Source organism: Lepidochelys kempii, chromosome 1 (assembly GCF_965140285.1).
Source record: "Lepidochelys kempii isolate rLepKem1 chromosome 1, rLepKem1.hap1, whole genome shotgun sequence".
Taxonomy (NCBI): Eukaryota; Metazoa; Chordata; order Testudines; family Cheloniidae; genus Lepidochelys; species Lepidochelys kempii.
This window is the reverse complement of record NC_136380.1, coordinates 207,363,990-207,389,259: the sequence shown is the minus strand read 5'-3', so window position 1 is coordinate 207,389,259 and position 25,270 is coordinate 207,363,990. Positions and strand designations below refer to the sequence as shown.

At 43.8% G+C, this 25,270-nt stretch overlaps 1 protein-coding gene across 2 annotated transcripts in view; it reads left to right on the top strand.

The window, feature by feature from the left end:
- POLQ (DNA polymerase theta) overlaps positions 1–25,270 on the top strand; it is a 135,633-nt gene that overhangs the window by 94,960 nt on the left and 15,403 nt on the right. For both annotated transcript variants that reach the window (XM_073309856.2, XM_073309867.2), the window contains 9 exons: positions 5,397–5,637; positions 7,158–7,351; positions 9,913–10,050; positions 11,739–11,913; positions 18,527–18,656; positions 21,851–21,969; positions 22,577–22,761; positions 23,543–23,654; positions 25,115–25,239. In XM_073309856.2, coding sequence (XP_073165957.2) covers positions 5,397–5,637; positions 7,158–7,351; positions 9,913–10,050; positions 11,739–11,913; positions 18,527–18,656; positions 21,851–21,969; positions 22,577–22,761; positions 23,543–23,654; positions 25,115–25,239 — 1,419 coding nt within the window. The remainder of the gene's footprint in view (positions 1–5,396; positions 5,638–7,157; positions 7,352–9,912; positions 10,051–11,738; positions 11,914–18,526; positions 18,657–21,850; positions 21,970–22,576; positions 22,762–23,542; positions 23,655–25,114; positions 25,240–25,270) is intronic.

Genomic DNA, 25,270 nt, shown 5'->3' with positions numbered 1-25,270 from the left:
AGCGCATTCCTAAGGGCTAATTCAGTTTCCCAGGACCAGATTTACAAGAACTTGATAGGCTAAGAACTGATGCCAGGTTCAGAGGCTGCCTTAGGAAGTGAGGGTACTATACCCATCAAAAGTTCTATTGATTCTGAGATTCATGGATCCAAAGAGTTCTTTGCTACATAGTCTCTGTAGGAGAAACAGCATATGGTGTCACAAGATCCATCCTGATGCTCCAGAAAGGATTGGCTGTTGTCTTCAGAGTCTCTTTATAACCCTTGAAGGCAAAAGAGAGAGACCACCTTCTGGGAGTTAATAAGTGCATTACCAAAGTTCTGCAGAGAAGTCAGTGCTGTAGGTACTGTTTTCTGTTTTGGATTTAGAGCTTTATGTGAGGGGCTGAGAACCACTCTGATATTCCTAGAATCTTACATCATAAATATGCTGATGGGGCCATATGTCTTATTTCTCTTAGGAGGCAATGTTGTTAGAACATTATTGAGCTCTAGGCTACTTCACCTCAATCACCTTGATCAATCGGTCCTTCAGCCCTCATATAGATTGTGTCGATCACAAAATGTCTTCCATTCTTCTCTTACCCTGGCCTTCCGTCTCCATGCCTTTTCACAATAAAATTTTCTCATCTCTTTGGAGGTTGGCAGAGTTGTCGTTTCAGTTCCTGTGGCTACTGCTGGCAACAGCTGCCGTCCATCAATTGTCAGTGAGCTATGTGCCCGGTCCACTGCATTTTACTGTACCTACTTTCAACAACGATGTCCTGCACTCTACTCTGTTTGGGCTACCTTCCTTCAGTTATAACTAGTTCCTGGTTCTAAACCAGGAAGGAGAATGTTCAGGTCTGCTTCTGGCTCCACTATAGAGTACAGTGTCTAGGATTGGGTAGTGTCTTTGGTAGCCCCCTCTCTGGGTACAGGAAACATGCAGGGGCACCCATCCTTACTTTACCAAGCCTTTCTAGGGACCAATAGGGCACACAAGTCCAATGGAGCAGTCAGCCCAGTATTTCAGAAGGTCTCAGTAAACATAGCTTTGATTCCTTCCATCTTGGAAAGAACAGTTGCACCTAAGGGATGAGACAATATCATCTATACTTAATGGTGCCTAGGGTTTGTTTCATCACAGACTGAATATGGTTTGCCACCTGTCATATAATATGGACAGTAAGACTGTGTGGCAGTGGCAAAATGCTGTCTGGCTATATTAACACCCTGAAGTTTGTTGTATTCATCTCTGGGTTCCAGGGACAGAATTCTTTCTAATTTCCAGAAATATTCCAGGAGGTACTCCCCCTTCTGTGCCATTGTCACATGGCAGCTTATTTATACATACCTCTGACTGGAATCAAAGAAGACCTCTGTTAGTAAAACTGTATCTTACCCCTTGGCCTTTCTGTGGCAGCCAGTGTTCCATTAAATGCCTGGCTATCATGACTGTTCTCCCTGAATGGCTGGGTGTCTGTCTGTGTATCGACTTGAACCTCAGCAAAGTGCCTAAATGGTTCTTCCCTAATAGTTTACGCAAAGAAGCATACTTTCGTACCCATTGAAGCCTTGATATATTCCAGACCTGCAGTCTTTCCTGCAGTGGACAGGGTCCTTATTGGGACAGTTACAGGTAACTTTAATACCAGCCTATATCTGAGGCTTCAGCAGGGCTCTTTGTGATTCTGCCACCTTTTCTTTATACAAGGAAAACCTGAGCCACAACACCTCAGTGCTTTAAAAGCCTTTTTTTTTTAAAAGAGGAGAACAACATGCCCTTCAGGGAGGTGCTTTGTCACCTTCCTGCCATCTGCAATAATAGTGTTAGAGGGTGTAAGGGATTCTTCACCTTGATTTCCAGCCACCCCAAGGTTTGTAATTGCAGTGGGAGGTGTAGTTCCATGTAAAGTTACTGGAGCTGAGAGCTATTTCTCTGACTTGTAAGACTTTTCTCCCCTTCGTAAAGTCGAAATCTGTCTGAATTCTGACAGCATTATGGGAATTACACAGACCACTAAAGAGGGGTTCCTGTTCATAAAGTTTGATATCCTCATGGAGTGGTCAGATAGCTCATCTATTAGGGAAAGATGTATCGGCAGGCTCTTTGAGAAGAGTTATCCATTCAACAATACAAGTGTTCTAGCAAGGGCTCCATCTGATAATACCTTGTTTTACAAGTGAGGTAAATGCCAGTTAAGTCCCTTCTCAACACTGATACCGTGCTTCTGTATGGCTCTGATCCAAAGACAAGCAAGTCCTAACATCAATATATATTCCTTGCTCTCTCTTGCCCTTGAGTCTATTGAATTAAGAGGTTTTTTTTAAGTGTTAGTCCATTTGGTACCAAGTTGCTGTCATTAGTCAAGGTTAGAGATTGGCAATTCTGTCATCAATATCATGGGTATGATATTAATATCCATAAAGTCCTGCTTTCCAAACTACTTTGTCTCTTGTGTGTGAGATAAGGTGGAAATCTACTTGGGTTCCAAGTTTCTCTGGTTGACATCTAGACTCCAGATTACTTGGACTGTTGATTGAGTGTTATGCTGAGGTCTAAAAGACTCTAATGAAAAACAGAAGTTTGACCAGTCAAACCTACTCTATATCTTGAAAGATATCTTTCCATCTGGGCACCTCCTGAGGAGGTGGATCTGATAAGGTCTTCCTTAGCTGTTAGTTTAGATTGTTTTAATGAAGATGACTAATGCTGCAGCTATATGTGTTTTTAGCAAAAATGTCCCACATTAAGACTTGTTTTGGAAGAGCTAGATCGGTTGCTTCTATTCGCTGTTGGCATCCAGAACTGATACTTGTTTGGCAGTTCTGCTCTCTGTGTTCACCTAGAATTCTTCTCCTGACCTTCCTGGGGATTGTACTGCTTGCGAAACTCCTGCAAATAGGATTATGCAGAGGCCATTTGAAGAAGAAATGAGGTTATTCAGTGGAACCACAGTTCTTTGAGATGAGCCTCTGCATATTCACACTCCCCACTCACCTTTCCACTTTGGAGTCCAGATTAGGAATTCCTGAATTAGCAGAAGGAACTGAGGGGTGGTTGGGGCCACTCCCTCTTTCATGCCCTTGGACTCCTTCAGGATAGGAGGGACGAGTAGCCTCAATGGACACTGCTTTCCTGAAGGTTTCAGAAGCTTGCAGCACAGGTAACTTGATCTCACAAGTGTGAATATGCACTGGCTCATCTCGAAGAACCTTGATTATAGGTAAGTAACCTTCATTTCATACTTTGCCATAGTATTGTTTATATATCAGTGAACACTTAAGAAACAGTTGGTCCCCTAGGGCTTTAGAGTGAAGGCATATAATTGTCAATGTTGTCTTTTGTTTTTTCTTATCAGTAAACCTGATAGATTATAGACCATTTAGTTTGTAACTAATTACAGAGCACATGGGCAATCAATACATTTTTTTTCTGTCTTTTACCACCTGGCAAATCACTAAAGTCTGACATTTTCTGACTTTTTACTTATGACTTTAATTAAAATTTGTAAATCACCTCTGATGGATTTAGTCACTAGGAGATATTACCATTATTGCTTATATAAAGCAGACCAGCCTTCAGGTGGAATTGCATGATGTCACTATCAAAATATGTAGATAAGCAAACTGTATCTAAGATGTGCAGCACGAGAGTACTTAGCTTTTAGTATGAAGGTGTAGATTTAATGTAAAAAATAAAATAACACTTTGTTTGAAAAAAAAAAAAAGCTTGCTCTGTTCCCTGTGTGTAACCAGATCTGTTTACTTTACTAAACATGTATTTTTGTCTCTATTTTTTTTTTTACTCCGTTTTGCACTGCAGCACCACTATGGAAGAGTGAGCTGGATTCTCTTACAGCTCATGCACCATCAACAGAGCTGTTAGCTATCTTTCAGTTTCAGGGTGAAATTTTGATTTCATTAAAGACAGTGGGCTTGCACAGGGGTTACTGAAAATAGAATTTGGCTTGCTGAATCCTTATTACTAGAGCCGATATGCAAACAGGAAAAGAGCTCAGCTTCTCAGATCCCAAGTTGATGGTAAAACCAATAATACCACTTTTTACAAAGTCAGTTTTCAAAGTAGTCACGTTCTAACTATAGTTTTCACATTTACTCCATCTTAGTTTTTAATGGATGTGTATTAGAACATAAGAATGGCCATACTGGGTCAGACCAAAGGTCCATCCAGCCCAGTATCCTGTCTACTGACAGTGGCCAATGCCAGGTGCCCCAGAGGGAGTGAACCTAACAGGTAATGATCAAGTGATCTCTCTCCTACCATCCATCTCCACCCTCTGACAAACAGAGGCTAGGGACACCATTCCTTACCCATCCTGGCTAATAGCCATTAATGGACTTAACCTCCATGAATTTATCCATTTCTCTTTTAAACCCAGTTATAGTCCTAGCCTTCACAGCATCCTCAGGCAAGGAGTTCCACAGGTTGACTGTGTGCTGAGTGAAGAACTTCCTTTTACTTGTTTTAAACCTGCTGTCCATTAATTTCATTTGGTGGCCCCTAGTTCTTATACTATGGGAACAAGTAAATAACTTTTCCTTATTCACTTTCTCCACACCACTCATGATTTTATATACCTCTATCATATCCCCCCTTAGTCTCCTCTTTTCCAAGCTGAAAAGTCCTAGCCTCTTTAATCTCTCCTCATATGGGACCTGTTCCAAATCCCTAATAATTTTAGTTGCCCTTTTCTGAATCTTTTCTAATGCTAATATATCTCTTTTGAGATGAGGGGACCACATCTGTATGCAGTATTCAAGATGTGGGCATACCATGGATTTATATAAGGGCAATAAGACATTCTCCGTCTTGTTCTCTATCCCTTTTTTAATGATTCTTAACATCCTGTTTGCATTTCTGTCTGCTGCTGCACACTGTGTGGATGTCTTCAGAGAACTATCCACGATGACTCTGAGATCTTTCTCCTGATTAGTTATAGCTAAATTAGCCCCCATTATATTGTATGTATAGTTGGGGTTATCTTTTGCAATGTGCATTACTTTACATTTATCCACATGAAATTTCATTTGCCATTTTGTTGCCCAATCACTTAGTTTTGTGAGTTTTATAGAAAGGACTACTGACTGAGGGCAACATTTTTGTGTGCATTTAATTGACTCTGGATAAAATTTTCAGAAGTGCCTAAGTGACTTTCGGTGAGACTTAGGCTGCTATATCATTCAGGTACTTTTGAAAATTTCTCTCTAAATCATTTAATTTCTTCCAGGAATTATTCTAACTCACCTACTTAATCAAGAAAGCTGATACTTTGCAGATGTTTGAAGTTAATACTAATGTTAAGAATTTTTGGTCTAATTCCCAATTAATATTTTTGTTGAAGTATTATAATCAATAAAAAGATTTTCAGGATAGATTTGTCTCTATTTTAGGTAGCATGCTGGCTGCTGGACCCTGGCTCTAAGGAGCGTACCCTTCACAACATGGTAACCAACTTTCTCCCTCACGAACTGCCCTTACTTGAAGGGGTGGGAACTGGCCAAGGAGTTCAGAGCCTGGGACTTAGTGCTAATGCTGATTACTCTGGCCGGTACCGAGCAGCCGTAGAATCTGTGCTCATCTTCAACACCATGAACCAACTCAATGCCCTGTTGCAGAAGGAAAATCTAACAGGTAAAGAGGACCTGGAGGTAATCCCATGAACAAACTGATTTGTTGAGACCTTTTTAGTATGTATACATATGGGTGCATGAAACTCTTTTGAGTCCCTAGTATATGGGCCTGCAGGCTCATTGGCTTTGCACTGAAATTTGCTTTGGGGAGTTGTCTAACTTGGCAACACAATGTTAATAATTCTCCGGTTAAAGTAAAAGAAGGGCATATGTGTATATATATCGTAAATAGATCTTGTTGTTGCTGAGCCCTGTAGCCAGTTTCCTTTTAATTGTGGCACGTTATACATGTGAATGGTCTTAGTATTTCTATAATACCCATCACCATAGTACAGTAAAAGCATTGTTATCTGGCATGTTGGGGGAATGGAGGGTGCTGGTAAGTCAAAAATTCCGGTTAACTAAGAGGGTGAGGGAGGGGGATCAGGGCAGGGAGTTGAGGTGCAGGAGGGGTTTTGAGGTGGCAGATCTGGGCAGTGCTCACCTTGGGTGGCTCCTCGCAAGAGGCGACAGGTCCCTGCTGCTCCTAGGTGGAGGCGTGGCCAGGCGGCTCTGCGCTGTGCCTCTGCCGCAGGCGCCGCCCCTGCAGCTCCCATTGGCCTTGGTTCCTGGCCAATGGGAGCTGCGGAGCCAGCCCTTTGGGTGGGGTGAGGGTCGCGCACAGTGCCCCCATGGCTATTTCTCCACCTAGGAACCGTGGGGACATATCACCGCTTCTGGGAAGCCACACGGTGCCAGGTAGAGAGCCTGCCGGCCCTGTACCAACTGGACTTTCGATGAATATCAGAAATGCCGGTTTATAGAGCTCTCCAACTGGTAAAGTGCCAGATAACACAGCTTTTACTGTATCTAATATAAGGAAAATAATTGGGGTTTGAAATCTTTGTTCTGAGAAATAAACATGTTTTATGTCAAGGAGCATAGGAAGTTCTATGTTTGGGTTTTGTTTTATTTTATTTTATTTTTCTGGAAAGTGTAGTGTTCCTTAATACAAGGCTCTATAACATTCCCTGATATAAGGCTCTCCATCTTCCAATTTCATTGCACTCCATCACAAACATCTTCTAATATGCTGCATATTTGGTTCTCAAGAATGGTCATAAATATTGTTGAGACAAGGTGGTTGAGTTGCTTTCTTTTATTGGATCAAATTTTGTTGGTGAGAGAGACAAGCTTTTGAGCTTACACAAAGCTCTTTTTAGGTAGACCTTCTTCAGCCAGACCTGAAGAAGAGCTCTATGTGGACTCAAAGTTTGTCTTGCTCACCAACAGAAGTTGGTCCAGTAGAATATATTATCTCACCCACCTTAGCTTTCTAATATCCTGGGGCCAACGCAGCTACAACAACATTGCATACATAAATATTGTTGTCATCCTGGGATTAGAAATTTACAATGAGAATGAGCAGCCATTGTTTTCTGGGTTTATAAATCTAGCTGAGTTGGTATTTGCCAAATTCAGCTGTAATAGACCTGCCATTGATGTTATAAACTCATTTCTTGGTTTTTCTACTTATTTCAGATGTTTTCCATAAAGTGGAGATGCCCACCCAATACTGCTTGGCCCTGCTGGAACTGAATGGAATAGGTTTTAGCACAACAGAGTGCGAGACCCAAAAACATGTCATGCAAGCTAAACTGAATGAGATTGAGGCCCAGGCTTATCAGATGGCTGGCCACAGCTTCTCTTTGACCAGCCCTGATGACATTGCAGAGGTATTTCAAGGAGTTGGGTAGGGTGATTGCATCTGAGGGCTCTGTCAGATTAACTTCTCTTATATTTGGGTAAAAACCTTGGTGGGTGAGTGTGTGTATGATGATGAGGGAATTGCACTTTAAGGAAAGACAGAAACCAAGTTTAATTCTGATCTAATTGGTTTTCCTTTTCAGCCATCATAAGCCCCAGTCCTGCAAGGTGCTGAGCACTTCCTGCATGGTACTCACCTCCCAGTGACTTCAGTGGAAGGTGAGGGTTGGCAGCACTTTGCAGAATCAGATCTTTAATTTGTAAAGATGCTGTCTGCAGCCCATGATGTATGGGATGTGCCACCTGCCAAATTGCTGCTAGAGTGTTTTGGGCTAATACTGTGAGACTAGTGGCTTGTCTTCATTCTGGCTTCTTGTATTCCACACTAAAATTGCCTTTGCGCAGTTTAAATTAATCCATTTGGTTTAAGGTAAACTGCACAAAGGCACTCTTAATGGAGAATAAGGCTGTCCATGCGGGGAGCTAGTGTGGAATAGCTATTGCACTTTAAAGTATACCTTATTTTGCAGTAGCTTCCCCATGTAGACAAGCCCTAGAGCTACTTCATTACTACATTAATATTGCCTTATTTAAAGAGACATTGATGTTTGTATGCATGAGCTGTGACATTGCATGGTCTGACTGGTATATGAACTGATTTGTGTTGACCAGTTACTCCTGCCCTCGACATTTCAGGCACAAACAAATGGAAATCTTATTTTAAAAGTTTTGAAACAGGTGCGTTAAGCTTGTCAGAACCTGTGAACTCATTCATACAACCGAATCCTTCCAAAAAGACTCAAGAAAATCAGTTATTGATAAATTCGCATATATATAATACTTTTGATCCAAATGGATGCTTTCTACACATTCTGTGTGTGCTGATTACAGCAATAAATTGCAATTACCTTGCCATTTCCTTTCCACCAGGACTATTTTTAACATTACAAACCTTCAAGAAGTTTCAAACAGCTGCCATTTAAAAAAATGCAACAAAAATATTTCTTTCTTTCCTGCAAATACAGAATGTACCCACAAAATAATACTGGTCTGAAGCCAGTCCTGAACTAGGGATTAACGTAAGGTCCAATGTTTTGTGACCAATCAGGGCTAAGAAATAAAATTAAACCTCTCTAAAATTATGTTTCTGAGAAATGTAGCATGTACAGAATTATAATGATTTGATGTAAAGCTTTAGCACTCATTTGAGGTGATCCATATAATTCTGTTGTGGCTTCATCACTCATGAGTCATAGTTTAAGGCTAGAAGGTGGTATCATATCTTCTGGTCTGACCCTCATGTATTTCACAGGCCACCATCACCACCCATCAACCTGTACACTAAACCCAAAAAGTGGAATTAGACAAAAATATTACAGCCCTCAGGAGACTCAGCTATCTTGTGTCACAGGCAGAGACAGGAGGAACTGATGTGCACCAATATCTGAGGTCCCTGCAAGTAGGGAATTGGTTGAGAGATAGCAAGGCGATCCTGGCAAATGACCCACACCCACACTCTACAGAAGAAAGGGGAAATCTTCCAAGGTCATTGCCAGTTTGACCCAGGGGGAAAATTCCTTCCTGACCAACATATGGCAATCAGGTAGAGCCTGAGCACGTGAGCAAGAACCACCCAGCCAAAGATCTGAGAGAAAATTCTCTGTACCACATCAAATCACTGGCCTGGCCCATCCCCCGCCCGTGTCCCATCCCCAAACATGGCCATCTCTGATGCTTCAGAAGGAGACACAAACAAATAAAAACTAAGCCCAGAATATGATCATTCTAATTTCATGCCAGTAAAACCTTTGTTATACAAATGTGTGTGAAAATTACTTCCGCTCATGCCTGCCAGCTCCAGAATGAAACACAGCAGCTGTTAAATAGTGCAAAATATTACACAACAATTTAGGACAAGAAATAAAGAATTGTGTAGTATTAGGATTACTATTTATTATTCTGTTACCATAGTGCCCGTGTATCTAATGTAAAATAAATACTTCATCATGGCTAGTTTTTTAACTGATGGAAATTGGTAGAAAAACTCCAATATCCAAACTCTTTGAAGCTATTCTGTGATGGTAGTTGCCACCATTTCCTTCAGTGCATTTTGTTCTGCGGTCTCTTCCTTGCTAACATTTTTTCTTTTCCCCTTCCTCTCTCCCTCCCTCCCACTCCCATGAGGCCTTTCCATCTCATTTGACATCTTCACTTTTATTTTCATTACAGCTGGCCATTAAGAAGCAAGGATACACGTAACATTACTTTATAGCAGTCAATTACCTTATCTAGAAACACAGTTCCCAAACTTTTAGGATTAGAAAATGAGATTTTAGACTACATTTTGTAGTTAATTAAAATAAGGAGGAACAGCTGAGGGTAACACAGTTCTTTAATCAGCTTTTTAATTATCTGGAGCATTAGTGCTGTGCTTTGGTTAGAATATAGGCTATTTTAATGCTCGGAGTCATTTAATGTTTTCTTCTGCGATGAAAATATAGATTCTTACTGAAATGCTGGCCTCTTTTAGGTCTTGTTTTTGGAGCTGAAGTTGCCACCAAATGGAGACGTGAAAATACAAGGGAACAAGAAAACTCTGGGTTACACCAGAAGAGCTACTACTAATGGAAACAGGGTCAGGTTGGGCAAGCAGTTCAGTACGACCAAGGTACAGTTGAAGCATAGTTCTCATCTGAAAAGTGACTATCAAAAGAATTCCTTGTTACTTCACATATCTGCTCCCTGTATGTATGAGAGTCAGATGTGCTGACTCTGACAAAAATAAATTATTCCTACCTTCTGCTTCTGTTAGCACTGGAGAACCTATTCAGCCTTTGGGGTGTGGGCTGGATTCTGTTCTGCCTTCTACATCAACAGAATTTTAACCAAGTGCCACTCTTCTTCCCTCAGTTACAGCTGTGCCTTGGGAAGAGACTGAGGTGTAAGCAAGGACATAACTCTAAAACAGTGGATTTGGATGCGTTTAAGTCAGAGCTGAATATGGTGTGCAGCATTTACTGCAAGTCAGAAATTGCACAGATTGAGTTTTAGATCCCAGGTTAAATGTATAGGGCTAATAGTTGGAGAACCTCCCATCAATGAGTCAGTTGTCTGCCTTATTGAAAGGTGCTCAGATACAATGGTAATAAATACAGTATACATACCAATGTAGATACATAAAAAATATTTTTAAGTGTAAATGGAGGAGATTTGCTTTGGGGGTCATATACTAGTTCCTGTGTGGCAGAACATGGCTGATGAATTTTCCCTGTGACCATTCCTGTGTTCTGTGCTTCACAGAATTTGCTTTCAGAAGCACAAACTTGTTGCGGTCTTGAAATTGAATATATTGGTAGCACGTATAAGATCTAAGACCAACAACAGGACTGTCAGTTGTTAACTGTTGTGGAACACAGTGCTCATCCTGATTGCCTGGAGCTAATTACTGCTTTTGTTGGACAAAACATATTAGCAGATTTATGTGTTCATTATTTTCAAGGCTCATTAACTTGTGTTGTTCTCCCAATATCCCTTTGCTCCAATGTGATAAGTATGTTGACAAGCAAATACTGATCCCAGGAAACCTTCCAGCAGTGAGGAGATGAGGATGTTAGTAGATTTTGCTTGATGTTCAGCACAGGTGTGGCACAGCAGAGGCAACACAAAGGGGTGAAGGGCAGAAATTAAGTGAGAATACACAACAGGGGTTGACTAACTTTTATGGTGCTGAGTGCTTTACTGAACTATTAGGAGCTCAGGGGCTGTACTCAGATTGTATATGAATATGCATTATTATATGCCACCTTTTTTGCTTTTGGTTGTACCTTCCTTGATCCATAAGTAGAAATTGCTGTTTGACTTCAACTGCAAGGTTTTAATTGCTAGTGGTCCACTTTGTCCCGGGACGAGTGTGGTCAAAGTCCTTGTTTGGGCACTCCTAATGTATAGATAGAAAAGGAACAATGGTGTAAGAACAGGAAGGAGGAGAGTTCATGATGTGAGAGAGGAGACAATCCAGGGATGGTGCAAGCGATAATTTCATGTGACTTATTTGATGAAGCAGACTCTACAAATTTTATTTAGGACTCAAGACACAAGTTAATTCTAATAATTGTTTCTCTGGCTACATGTTATTACAGCAGCTACATGTCATGGCATTCTTGCTGCCCATACAACAAATGTAAGCAGAGCTAATGTTCACATAATATTGAGATGTGACTAGAAAAATTAAAGACTACTGTAAGTATATCACTCCCTGTAGATTAGGATTTATCTTTTCTGCAGAACTGAAGAAACTCTTTTTGTAGAACTTGTAAGATAGCTAATAATATATTTGTTCTGCTGTTACCTTTGTAGGATGTTTTGGAAAAATTAAAGGCCTTACACCCATTACCAGGCCTGATTCTAGAATGGAGGAGGATCACCAATGCAATGACCAAAGTGGTGTTTCCACTGCAGAGGGAGAAACGTTTGAATCCTGCACTGGGGATGGAGAGGATCTATCCTATATCTCAGACTCACACTGCTACAGGTAATAAGATATATATGAAATCTTTTCTGATCACGGACTGTGGCAACCTCTGTGGGTGAAGAGGAAGAGTTCAGTACGTTCAATATCTAACTTTCCAACCAAACTAATGACAACTGTTTTAAATACAGAAGATTGCTAATTTGTATTACGATTAGAGCCTTTAAAATTCTGTGTAGCTTTGCACTCTTCCAGCAATATTACTAGAATGTTGTGAGTGTGTGAACATATAAGTTTCTGGTGTATCCCCACAGATAGTTACAGCATTTGGTTGGGTCTTCAGTGTTTAAAACATTTCTGGGGCACCTTCCATATGGAGATCTCAAGCTACTTCAAAAACGCTAATTAAATTAGCCAACCTCCTTCCCAAGAGTATTATCCCAACTTTATAGGTATGGAAATTGAGGCACGAAGCAGGGATGTCACTTATCCAAGCTATGTCAGAGCTCATCGCATGCATCAGAGCCCAGCCGCTCATGATTCCCTGGGTATGTCTCAGGCTACTAGGTTACATGGCAACATGTACTCATGTAGTCCGGCATGCGTCCCAGACCCCTGCAGATGTGGATGGCATTGGTCTACGCCCCTGGTGGACACTGTTTGGATTTCCATTGAATGTGCTCTCCTCCCTGACTTGGTGGCCAGAACTGTGATGGGTGTTGGCAGGAATTCCTCTGTGGCCCCGCTCCCATCGGTGACATTGGTCTCTGATGCCTTGGATCTGGGGTGGGGAGCCCACCTTGGTAACCTCAGTACGGAGGGCCTCTGGTCCCAGGAGGATCGCTCTCTCCATATAAACATAACGGAGGTCAGGGCGATACACTTGGCCTGCCAGGTGTTCTTAACCTACCAAAGGGCAGACTGGTGCAGATCTTGATGGACGATACTGCCGCGATGTTCTACATCAGAGGTGGGCAAACTACGGCCTGCGGGCCACATCCAGCCCACGGGACCGTCCTGCCCAGCCTCTGAGTTCCTAGCTGGGGAGGCTAGCTCCCGGCCCCTTCCCTGCCGCCTCAGTACGACGCGCCGCCAGTGCTCTGGCCCGCCGCTCCTGCCGGACAGTGCAGCAGTGGCGTGGCTGGCTCTGGCCGGGTGGCGGGGCTTTGCTGCTCTGAGCAGCATGGTAGGGGCGGTTGGATATGGGGCAAAGAGTCCTAAGGGGCAGTCAGGGGGCGGTTGGATATGGGGCAAAGGGTCCTGGGGGCGGTTAGGGACTGGGGTCCTGGGAGGGGGCGGTCAGGAGACAAGGAATGTTGGATGGGTCGGGGGTTCTGAGGGGGGGTGGGAAGTGGGAGGGGATGGATGGGGGCAGGGGCTAAGCTGTTTGGGGAGGCACAGCGTTCCCTACCCGGCCCTCCATACAGTTTTGCAACGCCGATGTGGCCCTCAGGTTGAAAAGTTTGCCCACCCCTGTTCTGTATCAACAAGCAAGGCAGAGACCGCTTGTATGCCCTGTGTCAAGAGGGTCTCCGGTTGTGGGACTTCGGTGTGCAGCATGCCATTCATCTCAAGGCGTCGCACCTCCCGGGAGCCCGGAATTCTCTGGTGGATCTCCTGAGTAGGTCCTTCTTGTTAACTTCACAACTTCCATCCTCTAACTTTATAAGCTAAGTAATTTAAAAACAAAAAGGTTTTGACTCACCGTATATTTGCAACAGTCTGTACTGGCTGAAAGGCTGTCCAGTCAGGACCACCCCTCTCCCAGTTCAATGATGTTCAAGAACTTTGAAGATCTGCCTTTTACACTACATCCTTAGCTTGGCTGATTTTGCCTCTGCGTTGCAGGGGTCTCTGATCAGTGCATTTGTTATGCAGAGTTTGGGCTGAACTATTGAAATATACCAGATCAGGTAACCATGGGCTGTCACCCCACAAGGACGCTGTCAAGTACATCTTTATATGTGTTTGTGACCTCTTTTAAATCCTCAAAAGTCGCTGTGTTCGGTCAAGGTGCACCTGGCAGCCATTTTGGCATTCAACGCAGGTCGGTCTTTGCCCACCCCATGAGAGTGCAATTCCTGAAAGGTCTGGGGTACCTTTTCCCGTATGTCCAGAACCTGGTTCCCCTTGGGACCTGAATTTTGTGCTGTCAAGACTCATGGGTCTCCCACTTCAAGCCCCTGGCTTCCTCCTCCCTCCTGCTTCTCTCCTGGAAGGTCTCTACTTAGTCGCTATAACTTCGGCCTGTGGGGTGTCCAATATCAGGACGCTCACATCGGAACCACTTTACACGATCCAGCTGCGTCTGCACCCAGCCTTTCTGTCCAAGGTTGTCTCCTAGTTCCATGCTGGTCAAGACATATACCTGCCGGTCCTTTGTCCAAAGTCTCACGCAATGGATGAGGAATGCAGGTTGCATACCCCGGACATCAGACGAGCCCTGACCGTCTACATAGATAGAACAAAGCAGTTCCGTAAGTCAACGCAGTTGTTTGTTGCTGTCACAGATAGGATGAAGGGTTGCCCAGTGTCTCCCCAAAGAATATAGTCATGGATCACAGTCTGCATCTGCTACTGTTATGAGCTGGCAAAGGTGCCCCCACAGGTGATAGTGACAGCTCACTTGACTAGGGTGCAGGCGTCCTCGGCAGCCTTCCTTGCTCAGGTGCGGATCCAAGAAATTTGTCAGGCTGAGATTTGGTCATCCATTCACACATTCACTTTGCACTATGCGCTGACCCACCAGGCTAGAGATGATGCTGGTTTTGGCAGAGTAGTGCTCCAATCTGCAAGTCTGTGAACTCCAAGCCCACCTCCGAGGATTCTGCTTATGAGTCACCCAGAATGGAATTGACATGAGAAAGCACTTGAAGAGGAAAAAATGGTTACCTACCTTTTGTAACTGTTGTTCTTAGAGATGTGTTGCTCATGTCCATTCCATTACCTGGAGATGTCTGCAAGAAGGAGCTGAGAGGGCATAGGGCCGGCGGTGCCTGATGTACCACGGCACCACAGTCGGCCCTACGGATACTACTAAGGCAAAAGTCTCTTACGACCGTGCACATGGGTGCACGTACACCTAGAATGGAATGGACATGAGCAACACATCTTGAAGAACAACAATTACAAAGGGTAGGTAACCGTTTTTTTTTTCTTACCAATTTTATCCTCTTACTTTTGGTAAACAGAATTTCTCTAGTGCACAGACCACTCCCGGCTCTTCATTTTTAATGGAGAAGCCATCAAGATGGCTTGCACATCTGTATTCTCAATGATTCTACTTGGAATGTACAAAAACAGTAAAGTTTTGAAACATAATAGACTCTGGTAAGCAGTGGTGGATTAGCCACTGGGCCGACAGAGCCTGTGCCCCCGGAAAAATGTGTGTCCCACACCCCGACCCTGTTCCCCGGCAGGAGTGCCATGCAGGCGGGGGGGTGGGCCAAACCCCCATTCCCTGACCCTGCTCCCCGGCAGCAGCGCCAGGCAGGCGGGTGGGGCGAGCCCCCATGAATCATAGAATATCAGGGTTGGAAGGGACCTCAGGAGGTCATCTAGTCCAACCCCTGCTCAAAAGCAGGACCCATACCCAATTAAATCATCCCAGCCAGGGCTTTGTCAAGCCTGACCTTAAAAACTTCTAAGGAAGGAGATTCCACCACCTCCCTAGGCAACACATTCCAGTGTTTCACCACCCTCCTAGTGAAAAAGTTTTTCCTAATATCCAACCTAAACCTCCCCCACTGCAACTTGAGACCATTGCTCCTTGTCCTGTCCTCTTCCACCACTGAGAATAGTCTAGAACCATCCTCTCTGGAACTACCTCTCAGGTAGTTGAAAGCAGCTATCAAATCCCCCCTCATTCTTCTCTTCTGCAGACTAAACAATCCCAATTCCCTCAGTCTGTCCTCATAACTCATGTGTTCCAGACTCCTAATCATTTTTGTTGCCCTTCGCTGGACTCTCTCCAATTTATCCACATCCTTCTTGTAGTGTGGAGCCCAAAACTGGACACAGTACTCCAGATGAGGCCTCACCAACGTGGAATAGAGGGGGACGATCACGTCCCTCGATCTGCTCGCTATTCCCCTACTTATACATCCCAAAATGCCATTGGCCTTCTTGGCAACAAGGGCACACTGCTGGCTCATATCCAGCTTCTCGTCCACTGTCACCCCTAGTCCTTTTCCGCAGAACTGCTGCCTAGCCATTCGGTCCCTAGTCTGTAGCTGTGCATTGGACCCTGCACTTATCCTTGTTGAACCTCATCAGATTTCTTTTGTCCCAATCCTCCGATTTGTCTAGGTCCCTCTGTATCCTATCCCTGCCCTCCAGCGTATCTACCACTCCTCCCAGTTTAGTATCATCCACAAATTTGCTGCGAGTGCAATCCACACCATCCTCCAGATCATTTATGATGATATTGAACAAAACTGGCCCCAGGACCGACCCCTGGGGCACTCCACTTGACACCGGCTGTCAACTAGACATGGAGCCATTGATCACTACCCGTTGAGCCCGACAATCTAGCCAACTTTCTACTCACCTTATAGTGCATTCATCCAGCCCATACTTCCTTAACTTGCTGACAAGAATACTGTGGGAGACCATGTCAAAAGCTTTGCTAAAGTCAAGATACAATACATCCACTGCTTTCCCTTCATCCACAGAACCAGTAATCTCATCATAGAAGGCGATTAGATTAGTCAGACATGACCTTCCCTTGGTGAATCCATGCTGATTGTTCCTGATCACTTTCCTCTCATGTAAGTGCTTCAGGATTGATTCTTTGAGGACCTGCTCCATGATTTTTCCGGGGACTGAAGTGAGGCTGACTGGCCTGTAGTTCCCAGGATCCTCCTTCTTCCCTTTTTTAAAGATTGGCACTACATTAGCCTTTTTCCAGTCATCCGGGACTTCCCCCGTTCGCCACGAGTTTTCAAAGATAATGGCCAATGGCTCTGCAATCACAGCCGCCCATTCCTTTAGCACTCTCGGATGCAACTAGTCCGGCCCCATTGACTTGTGCACGTCCAGTTTTTCTAAATAGTCCCTAACCACCTCTTTCTCCACAGAGGGCTGGCCATCTACTCCCCATGTTGTGATGCCCAGCGCAGCAGTCTGGGAGCTGACCTTGTTAGTGAAGACAGAGGCAAAAAAAGCATTGAGGACATTAGCTTTTTCCACATCCTCCATCACTAGGTTGCCTCCCTCATTCATTAAGGGGCCCACACTTTCCTTGGCTTTCTTCTTGTTGCCAACATACCTGAAGAAACCCTTCTTGTTACTCTTGACATCTCTCGCTAGCTGCAGCTCCAGGTGTGATTTGGCCCTCCTAATTTCATTCCTACATGGCCCCAACCCTGCTCCCTGGGGGAGCCCAGCATCCAGACCCTGGCTGCGGCCTCCAAGCTTAGGCATAGTTTGGAGCAGGGGACATTTCCCCCTCAAACAGAGGCAAGGTATGGGGGGAGATGTCACACGCCACTCCCCATTTCCGTGAATGCTGAGCTGCCCTGCAGGACTTGCTCTGCTCACCCTGCCAAGGGAGAAGCAGGCTCTGTCATTCCCATGCAATGCCGGCCGCCCCATCCTTCCAACATGTTTTTGCTCCTGGGGAGCAGGCCCTGTGCTCCGGGTCCTGTCTCAGCATTGGACGCCACCTCCTAGGTCCTAGTGCCTGCCAGGTTCTGCTACAACTGAGAGTGCCCCCTGGTGAGGAAGTGGGTGGGGATGGGGATATGGGAATGGGAAGGTGGAAGCAGGGGCCCAGCATGTGGCGTTCCCTGGGCAGCAGCAGCCCCAGCAAGGAGGCAATCGCAGCAACACCAGAGCAGTGACATCGCTGTAGCAGCCAGTGGTGGAGTGGTTGCCAGCAGCAGCTGGGACCCAACCGTTATGCTGTCCTGTTTTTCCCCTCCCACCCCGCCCCCAAGCACCGGCAGCCCAGGTACTACTGTAGGCAGGGAACTGGCTTCAGTGCTCACATGTGTGTGCATGTGCGAGCTTTGCCTCCCCAAATATAGCCATTAAACTACACCTATGGCCCTGGGACTCAAGGAGCTCTAGGTCCCTGCTGCAGCCTCAGGGCTGGGGAAACTCTCACTCCCCGCTGGGGCCCAGGGCCATGGGGACGTGTGGGGGAGACGAGCTACTCTGGCCTAGGGGTTGCAGTGGGGCTGAGGGGGAAGAAAGGAGCAAGGTTGATGAGCCATGGTGGGGGGCAGAATGGGGCTGATCATGTGTGGGGCAGGGCAGTGCAGGAAAGGGGCAGAACAGGGTGGGACCATGGGCAGGGAAGGGGCGGAATGGGGGTGGGACTGCAGGGGTGGGGAGAGGCCCCCACTTGTTCTGGCCCAGGGCCTCACAAAACCTTAATCCGCCTCTGCTGGTAAGCATTCCTATTAAGACTGAAGTAATTTTAATGGAGGTAAAATTGGTTCTTTTTAAGGTGTTTGACAAGTAATAATTTTAAGTTTAGTCTCATTTCCCCCAAGATGTTTATAGTTCAGAAAGCAGTGATTTTGACAGATGGATTTTCTTTGTTCTCTGCTCTGCACAGAAATATTTTAGTGTGTGTGTGTTCAGGCTGTATGTTCAGATGTATGCTATGCTTACATTTAACTGTTTTCTTCTTGGTCCTTATTTTCTTCTTGCTCTTGTTCCATTTTAGGTCGCATAAGCTTCATAGAACCTAATATCCAGAATGTGCCGAAAGACTTTGAGATTGAAATGCCAACCGTGGTTGGAGAGAGCCCACTGTCCCGAGCACTAGGGTGTGGCTCTACTTTTCCTGGGGGCAGGTAGGAATGTGGCCAGCACCGATTCCACTTGTGCTATTTCTGTTAACTTGATTGCCTTGTCAGTTTTCTTTTTTCTGTATTTTACAGAGATTGATATAGGCTGCTTTCATGTCTGATGATTGACTTGTTCAGTGTTTTGCTCAGAATTTAGAGAGGATAAATGTCTGAAAATAATGGTGCAATGAAATACCTGATAATACTAATAGTACTTAGCTCTTACTTAGCACTTTCTCTTTGGAAAACACTATACAAACATTAATTAATCTTCACAACTGCAGTGTGAGATAGGTTCATGTTATCCCTGTTTTATGCATGGGCGAATTGAGGCATAGATTAGCAGAACTGGGATTAGAACTCAGGAGTTGGTTGATTCTGGCTTTTAGGGCAATTCAGCGGTACCTTTCAGAAAACAGGAGAGAACTGGCAGATGTAGGAGAAACTTATTTTTAAATGCAGCTCTTGTGTATCACAGAACTTCTTAGATCAGATAGCGTGGTGGGTGAACAAATTCTTTACATTCTTAGGTGAGCCTTGCATGAATCACTAGGTTCTAACAGGTCACTACTGTGTAGTGTGGTGATACACAGCTGGATCTAGTGCCACCTGCTGCCACTGGTGGGCTTCAGGTGGAACAGAGCAGCTCCAGCCCCCAGAGGCTGCCACCATGGGACGTTTGGCTTCTCTGCAGAGGAAAAGCAGAGAATACAGGCTTCTTTGGGGATATTTTTGTTCAGTGTTACAAAGGAAACACATAGTGTTTCCTGCATATGGTCCCTTCTGCTTCTGCAGCCCCAATAACAAGCGTATGTAACAAGGTGTGAGGTAATATCTTTTTGTGGAGAAATTGGTCCACCTTGTGTCTCTAATATCTTGTGGCCAACATGGCTACAACACTGCATGCAAGTGTGTGTATGCACATTTCGGATTCAGAGATGGCTCTGGACTCCTCAGTCACTGCAGAGGGGTTGATGATCACTGCTGGCAGGCGTCATCTTCATGCAGGAGTCGGGCTGCTTCCAGGATTTCCCTTCACCACAAAGGGGTGCAGGGCTCAAAGTGCATATTACAAAACTATACTAAAATCCAAACTTTAGTCTCTCACCCCAGCACTCAGACTCACTCACAGCAGGCAGTAGCCTTGGACTAACAGCCAGAGCAGAGCTGGCCATATGGTGACTGATCTCACCTACAGAGTTGGAGAGCTAACTCAGCCCGGCTGGGGGAAGTTCTCCCAACAAAGCTCTACAAACTGGGAGTTGCCTTGGAGAGGGAAAGGGCCAAGCTGAGATATCTTGCTTTCAGGTCCCCAGAGGCCAGTTCTCAGGGAAAACCCTGCATGCAGGTGTGGGACTCACCAGCTCCCCACAACCAATCCTGCACATTCCCTGGCTGGCTCCAGACTGCTCCAAAATGGCTTCTTCCCTCTCCTGAGCTCCCTGGGAGGACCTTACTCCCGATTGGTTGCCGAGCAGACTGAGTCTGCCTTGGCTCCACCTCTCTACCAAGGTCAGTGTGCCTCTCCCTGAGCTACTAGCAGACAGAGTCCCTGGAACCTAGGTAATCTCTTCGGGATTACACTTCATTCAAAATTAGAAATGGATTGGGAGGAGAAAAAGCAGGAAAGCCTGTTTACCTTCTCCAAGCTGTAAATAAAAACAAGGATGAGATCTACTAAATGTAAATCGTGAAGCACATCGTGACCAGAAACAATCAGTTCAATTCACTAGTTACAGATAATACCTCGTTTGTTTAATAAATTAGTTTTAAATGCAAAACATGTTTTGATAAACTCTGAGAATTGGTGCATCCAGCACATATTAAGGTTGTTTTAAGTTTCTTATTAAATATTTTTAAATGCTCTTTTTGTGCTTATTGAATTAAATTTTAATTTCCATCCATCCAGATCTTGACAGAAATCACAAAAAAATAATAATCTAGTTGTCACACTGTCTGGAGTGGCTCATGACCATGCGTTCCAACCTCAGGGCAGCCTGTCAAGAAGCAGGGCAGAGACCCCAAGCTGGTTATATATTCTATAATTAGATTTCATCAAGTCAGTAACAATGTGAACTCCTAAAGCACTATAAGAGTCTTACTATGGAATCAACAGATAGTCCCCATTGGCATTCTAGTCCATCTTGCCACCCAGGCAAATTGGACTTAGTGATAGATTTGTTGCTATACACCAACAATCACAAAATATTCAGGTTGGTCCCAGTTCCAAGAGATCAGTCACTTACTCCAGATCAAGTGCACCATAGATGTCTCACCAAAGATTATTCTTGTAGCCAATCCTATAATAAACTAACTAAAGGTTTATTAACTAGGAAAAAGAAATGAAAGTTGTTTACAAAGTTAAAGCAGATAAACAAAAACACACAGATGAGATACAGTCTTAGGTTCAAAAAGATGATAGTGGCTACTATAATATGCAAGCTTTATATGTTCGATAGGGCTAATCCAAGCTAAACAGCTGGGGATCGCTTGCACATGCTTAGAAATATTCACCCTTCAGAGTTCAAGCAGCATAGGGATACAATTTCTCCTTAACAGGGATTTTTATTCCCTTTCCCCAGCATTCAAACTGGTGGGATGAGCGTTTGTGCACATCTCCTCTTCATGGGTGTGTGGGGAGCAATCCACGAAGTCTCTTGCTCACAGATGTACCAGAATGCCTTGTCTGATGCTTGTAGACCTTCCTTTGCTGGGGAGGAGATAACACCTCTTATAGTAAACTACTATTTCACACTTGGTAATGCGTCGCTCAACTGTGGAGGTTTACAGTCTTAGCAAACATTTTTATAGTTAAAGAGCAAACATTTAAACATTACTTTCTAGCATGGGATACAGATATTACAAATTGGCTTAATACATGCAGCATCCTACAAGCATTCCATAATGTCTAAACACATTCTTACAACTCTAATATCTATTTTAACAATACTAACACACAGACAATCCAGACTTGTTTCCAGCTATGCATTTGTCAGTGTTTAGTGAGGCCCAGTGGCTTTGGCATGAGTTGGCATTTAGTCTGCCAGAGTCTGACTTTGAAGGAACAATACAAAGTTATTTTGACTGTTTGTTGTTTTTTGCAAATGGTTAGTCTGATTTTAAAAGTCATTGTAACCACAGTTGATGCAACAATAGGCACTGTAACAATCAGTTGAGTAAACAATGTTTTGTCTCCACAGAGGTAAAAAGCTGTGCAGTACCTTGCCTTATGGCCTCAAGGTTCTGGCTGATGAAGGACCCAAAGAAAGGGGGATGCCATTTTCTGTTAGCATGAGGCATGCTTTTGTTCCTTTTCCAGGTAATGATTTGGTATTGCACTGTCTTGTATCTTTTCATTGAGTTAAACATATAGCTAACAAAAATCTAGATCTAGCAGTGAAGGGAGGAAATGCGGATATGTACATCTTTTTGGGCAGGCTGATTGGCAAAACTCTGAGCAGCAGCAGCAGAGGCAAGCCCTGAAGCTATTCACTGACAGGTTGGGACAGGATAGCTCAAATGAGTTCTCACCCAGCCTCATATCAGCTAAAAGTATCTGCAATGGGAGGCAGAGGCATGAGAGAGAGAGAAGCTACTAGAGCATCATATTGGTGAACAGCTGTTCAGAACTGGGGCAGTAAGTGTAGTTTTCTATGCAGTAGTCTGCTTAGCCAAATGAGTTTCCACTGCCTTTCTCCTTGGGCAGCCCTGTATTTACACTTATCTAAAGATACCAGTGTGAGTGAGTGGAGAAATCTGATTTGGCAGTGTGTTGCATTTTCTTTGCTCCTGTGTAAAGGATGACCCAAGGGCAAGGTAGATGGGGATCTGATTTGTAATTTCTTAGGTGATGGACTTGGACATGATAGCTGAGTGTTAATTTATGAAAGGTTATTGTTTGGATTCATTCGGTCTGTTGGCTGCAGGAGGTTTAATCTTGGCTGCTGATTACTCCCAACTCGAGCTGAGGATCCTTGCTCACTTGTCTCGTGACCGCCGGCTCATTGAGGTCCTGAACAGTGGAGCTGATGTCTTCAAGAGCATTGCAGCTGAGTGGAAGATGATTGATACTGAAGCTGTTGGAGATGAGATAAGGCAACAAGCCAAGCAGGTAGTCTTTGGTAAAATTTCTAAACTCCATCAGACATAGCAACTTAATGGGTAGAAAGGACTTGATCAAAGGTTATTATTGAAGTAAAGGAGCTCTCTGCCTCTTCAAAAACCTGTTTCCTTTGGCTATTAGATTATAAAATGAGGGAATGTAATAGTTTCTCCACCCCCTCCAGGAGATACAATAGTTGCCATGTGGCCTCTACCCAGAATATTTTTAAGCACTCTGTCAGGAGGTTTTGATTGATCTGTCAAAGAAAACCATCTCCAGGAAGATGGGAAGAGGAAGAGGGGGGTTCATAATTTTCTGCAGTTATCAAAATACATTGGGATTTGAGACCCAGTATTGTATACTGTTTGCATGAACACATCAGAGCTTAAGCTAATAGCTGCAAATTCTGAAGATTTTCTAGTCTTTTCTCCCACCCCCATTACTCTTAAGTGGATTACTTGGAAAATGGGTGAAGGGAAGTTGCATTTTTATGGTGCATCAGTTACTTGCCCCTTCTAAAGGTAGGATACTGGACTGGATGGACTAGTGGTCTGATCTGTCGCAGTAAATCTTATGTTCCTCAGAAGATTCACGTTCAAAATGGTGTCCTTGAAGTGTGTGATAAATGTCATTTCTCTACGAATGCAGAGTTATGATATCCCTAAAGCAACAGGATCCAGACTGAAATCCTAAAATCATTTACTCTTTTCCACAGTTTAACTTTTGTGTTATTTCTGCTCTCTGAATCACTAACCATGTACTTGTGATTCTGCTGTCTTTTCTCTGACAGATTTGCTATGGAATCATCTATGGAATGGGAGCTAAATCTTTAGGAGAACAGATGGGTATTGAGGAAAATGATGCTGCCTGCTACATCGAATCCTTCAAATCCAGATATCCAGGTGAGGCACACGTTTGTTGCCCTTATTTTCTTCCCCCAAATTCCCTCCCGGACTGTTTCAACTCGTAACTCTTTCTATGCCTAAAGAAAAAGCTTCTCAAGGTTGTATGTGTACACAAAGTAACGCAGTCTCTGCTTCCATATATACTCTGTGCCCCTGCTTTGTTAAACTATGTCCTGTAAATTAAATGCTGCATTACTTCAATGATTTTGTTGTTTTGACTGTCAATAAGTCCATCCTGGAAGGTTGATTTTTTTAAAGCTCCCAACTTAGAATAAGTTCCTTATCAGAACATGCAGGTTTAAGGATATGTAATATTTCTGGACCTAAGGACTCGATTTGTCATTTGAAAACCCAACTAATCATCTTCCATGTTGAATGATCTTTTCCACGTTGCCTTCAGCTTTCATCACATCATAAGCAGCTTTGCTTCTAGCCATGCCATTTTTATTTGGCTGCTCAGAGTAGCTCCCAAACACTTTATATAAAGACATCAGACTTTTAAGGAGCATCTCAAATTTCCTTGGAAGAACAGAAAATGAGCAGAGGTCAAGTGGGATGAGTTACAGCAAGCTTTAATAGGAGAGCTTGGAGCTGAGCTGAAAAATAATGAAGTGAAGGAAACAATATCTCGTAACACTTCATAATACAGAACACTTACATGTAATACCAATTCATCATACTAAATTACACATATAATATATCAAATAATGCTGTCTCTATTTTGAGTACTTTTCTCCTTTAGTATATTATGTTGTTTTTAACATTTTCAATTTTTTTCAAATCCTTTAAAAGAGTCTTTCTAAAATCCTAAAACTGGAGGAGTTTTAAAAAATGTAAATCTTCGTCCACTTCAGTACAACTCTGATCTGAGCTTGATGGTTCCCCAACGGACAGCACATCCTTACTTGGAGTTTCTTTTTACTGCTCAAGACACATTCTATCCTTTCCTTGCAGTTCGATGAGTTCTTTTTGTTCTGAAGATCTGAAGTCACACTGTACTGGGCATCAAGGGCTCTGATTCTTTCTTTCAATTTATATCCCTTCAGTGCCACCACAAGTCCTGATTTCCCAGAATAAAGAATAAATAGCAGTGGTGTAACATTGACATCGTACCACTTGGAATACAGTTGTGCACAGCTAGCTACAACCTCATTCTCCTCCCAATCATAATAAACTAACCCAGGAGAGCTGAATACACACCTAAAAGAAAGGTCACTCGCTTCCCCTGTCTCGCAGGGGGAGTGAGAAATGTAAGGACTTCCTCTTCTCCACATATTAGTGATGTGATATTTGGGATTCCAAAGCTAGTGTCAGTGCCTTAGCGCAAAAACAGAGTATGGAGTAAACATGAAATACCAGATGCACTAGCATAAAAAGCATAATATAGTGAGGGAGTGATGGCACTCTGGCAGTAGTGTGGAATGATGGGACATTCTTTCTTTTGTTTCCTTTCCCAGGGATTCAAAAATTCTTGAGGGAGACGGTGAAGAAATGCAGCAGGGATGGTTTTGTGCAGACCATTCTGGGGAGGTGCAGATACCTGCCAGCTATCAAAGATCCAAACCCTTACAGCAAAGCTCACGTATGTTGAGGACTGTTCTTTCTGAACAGTA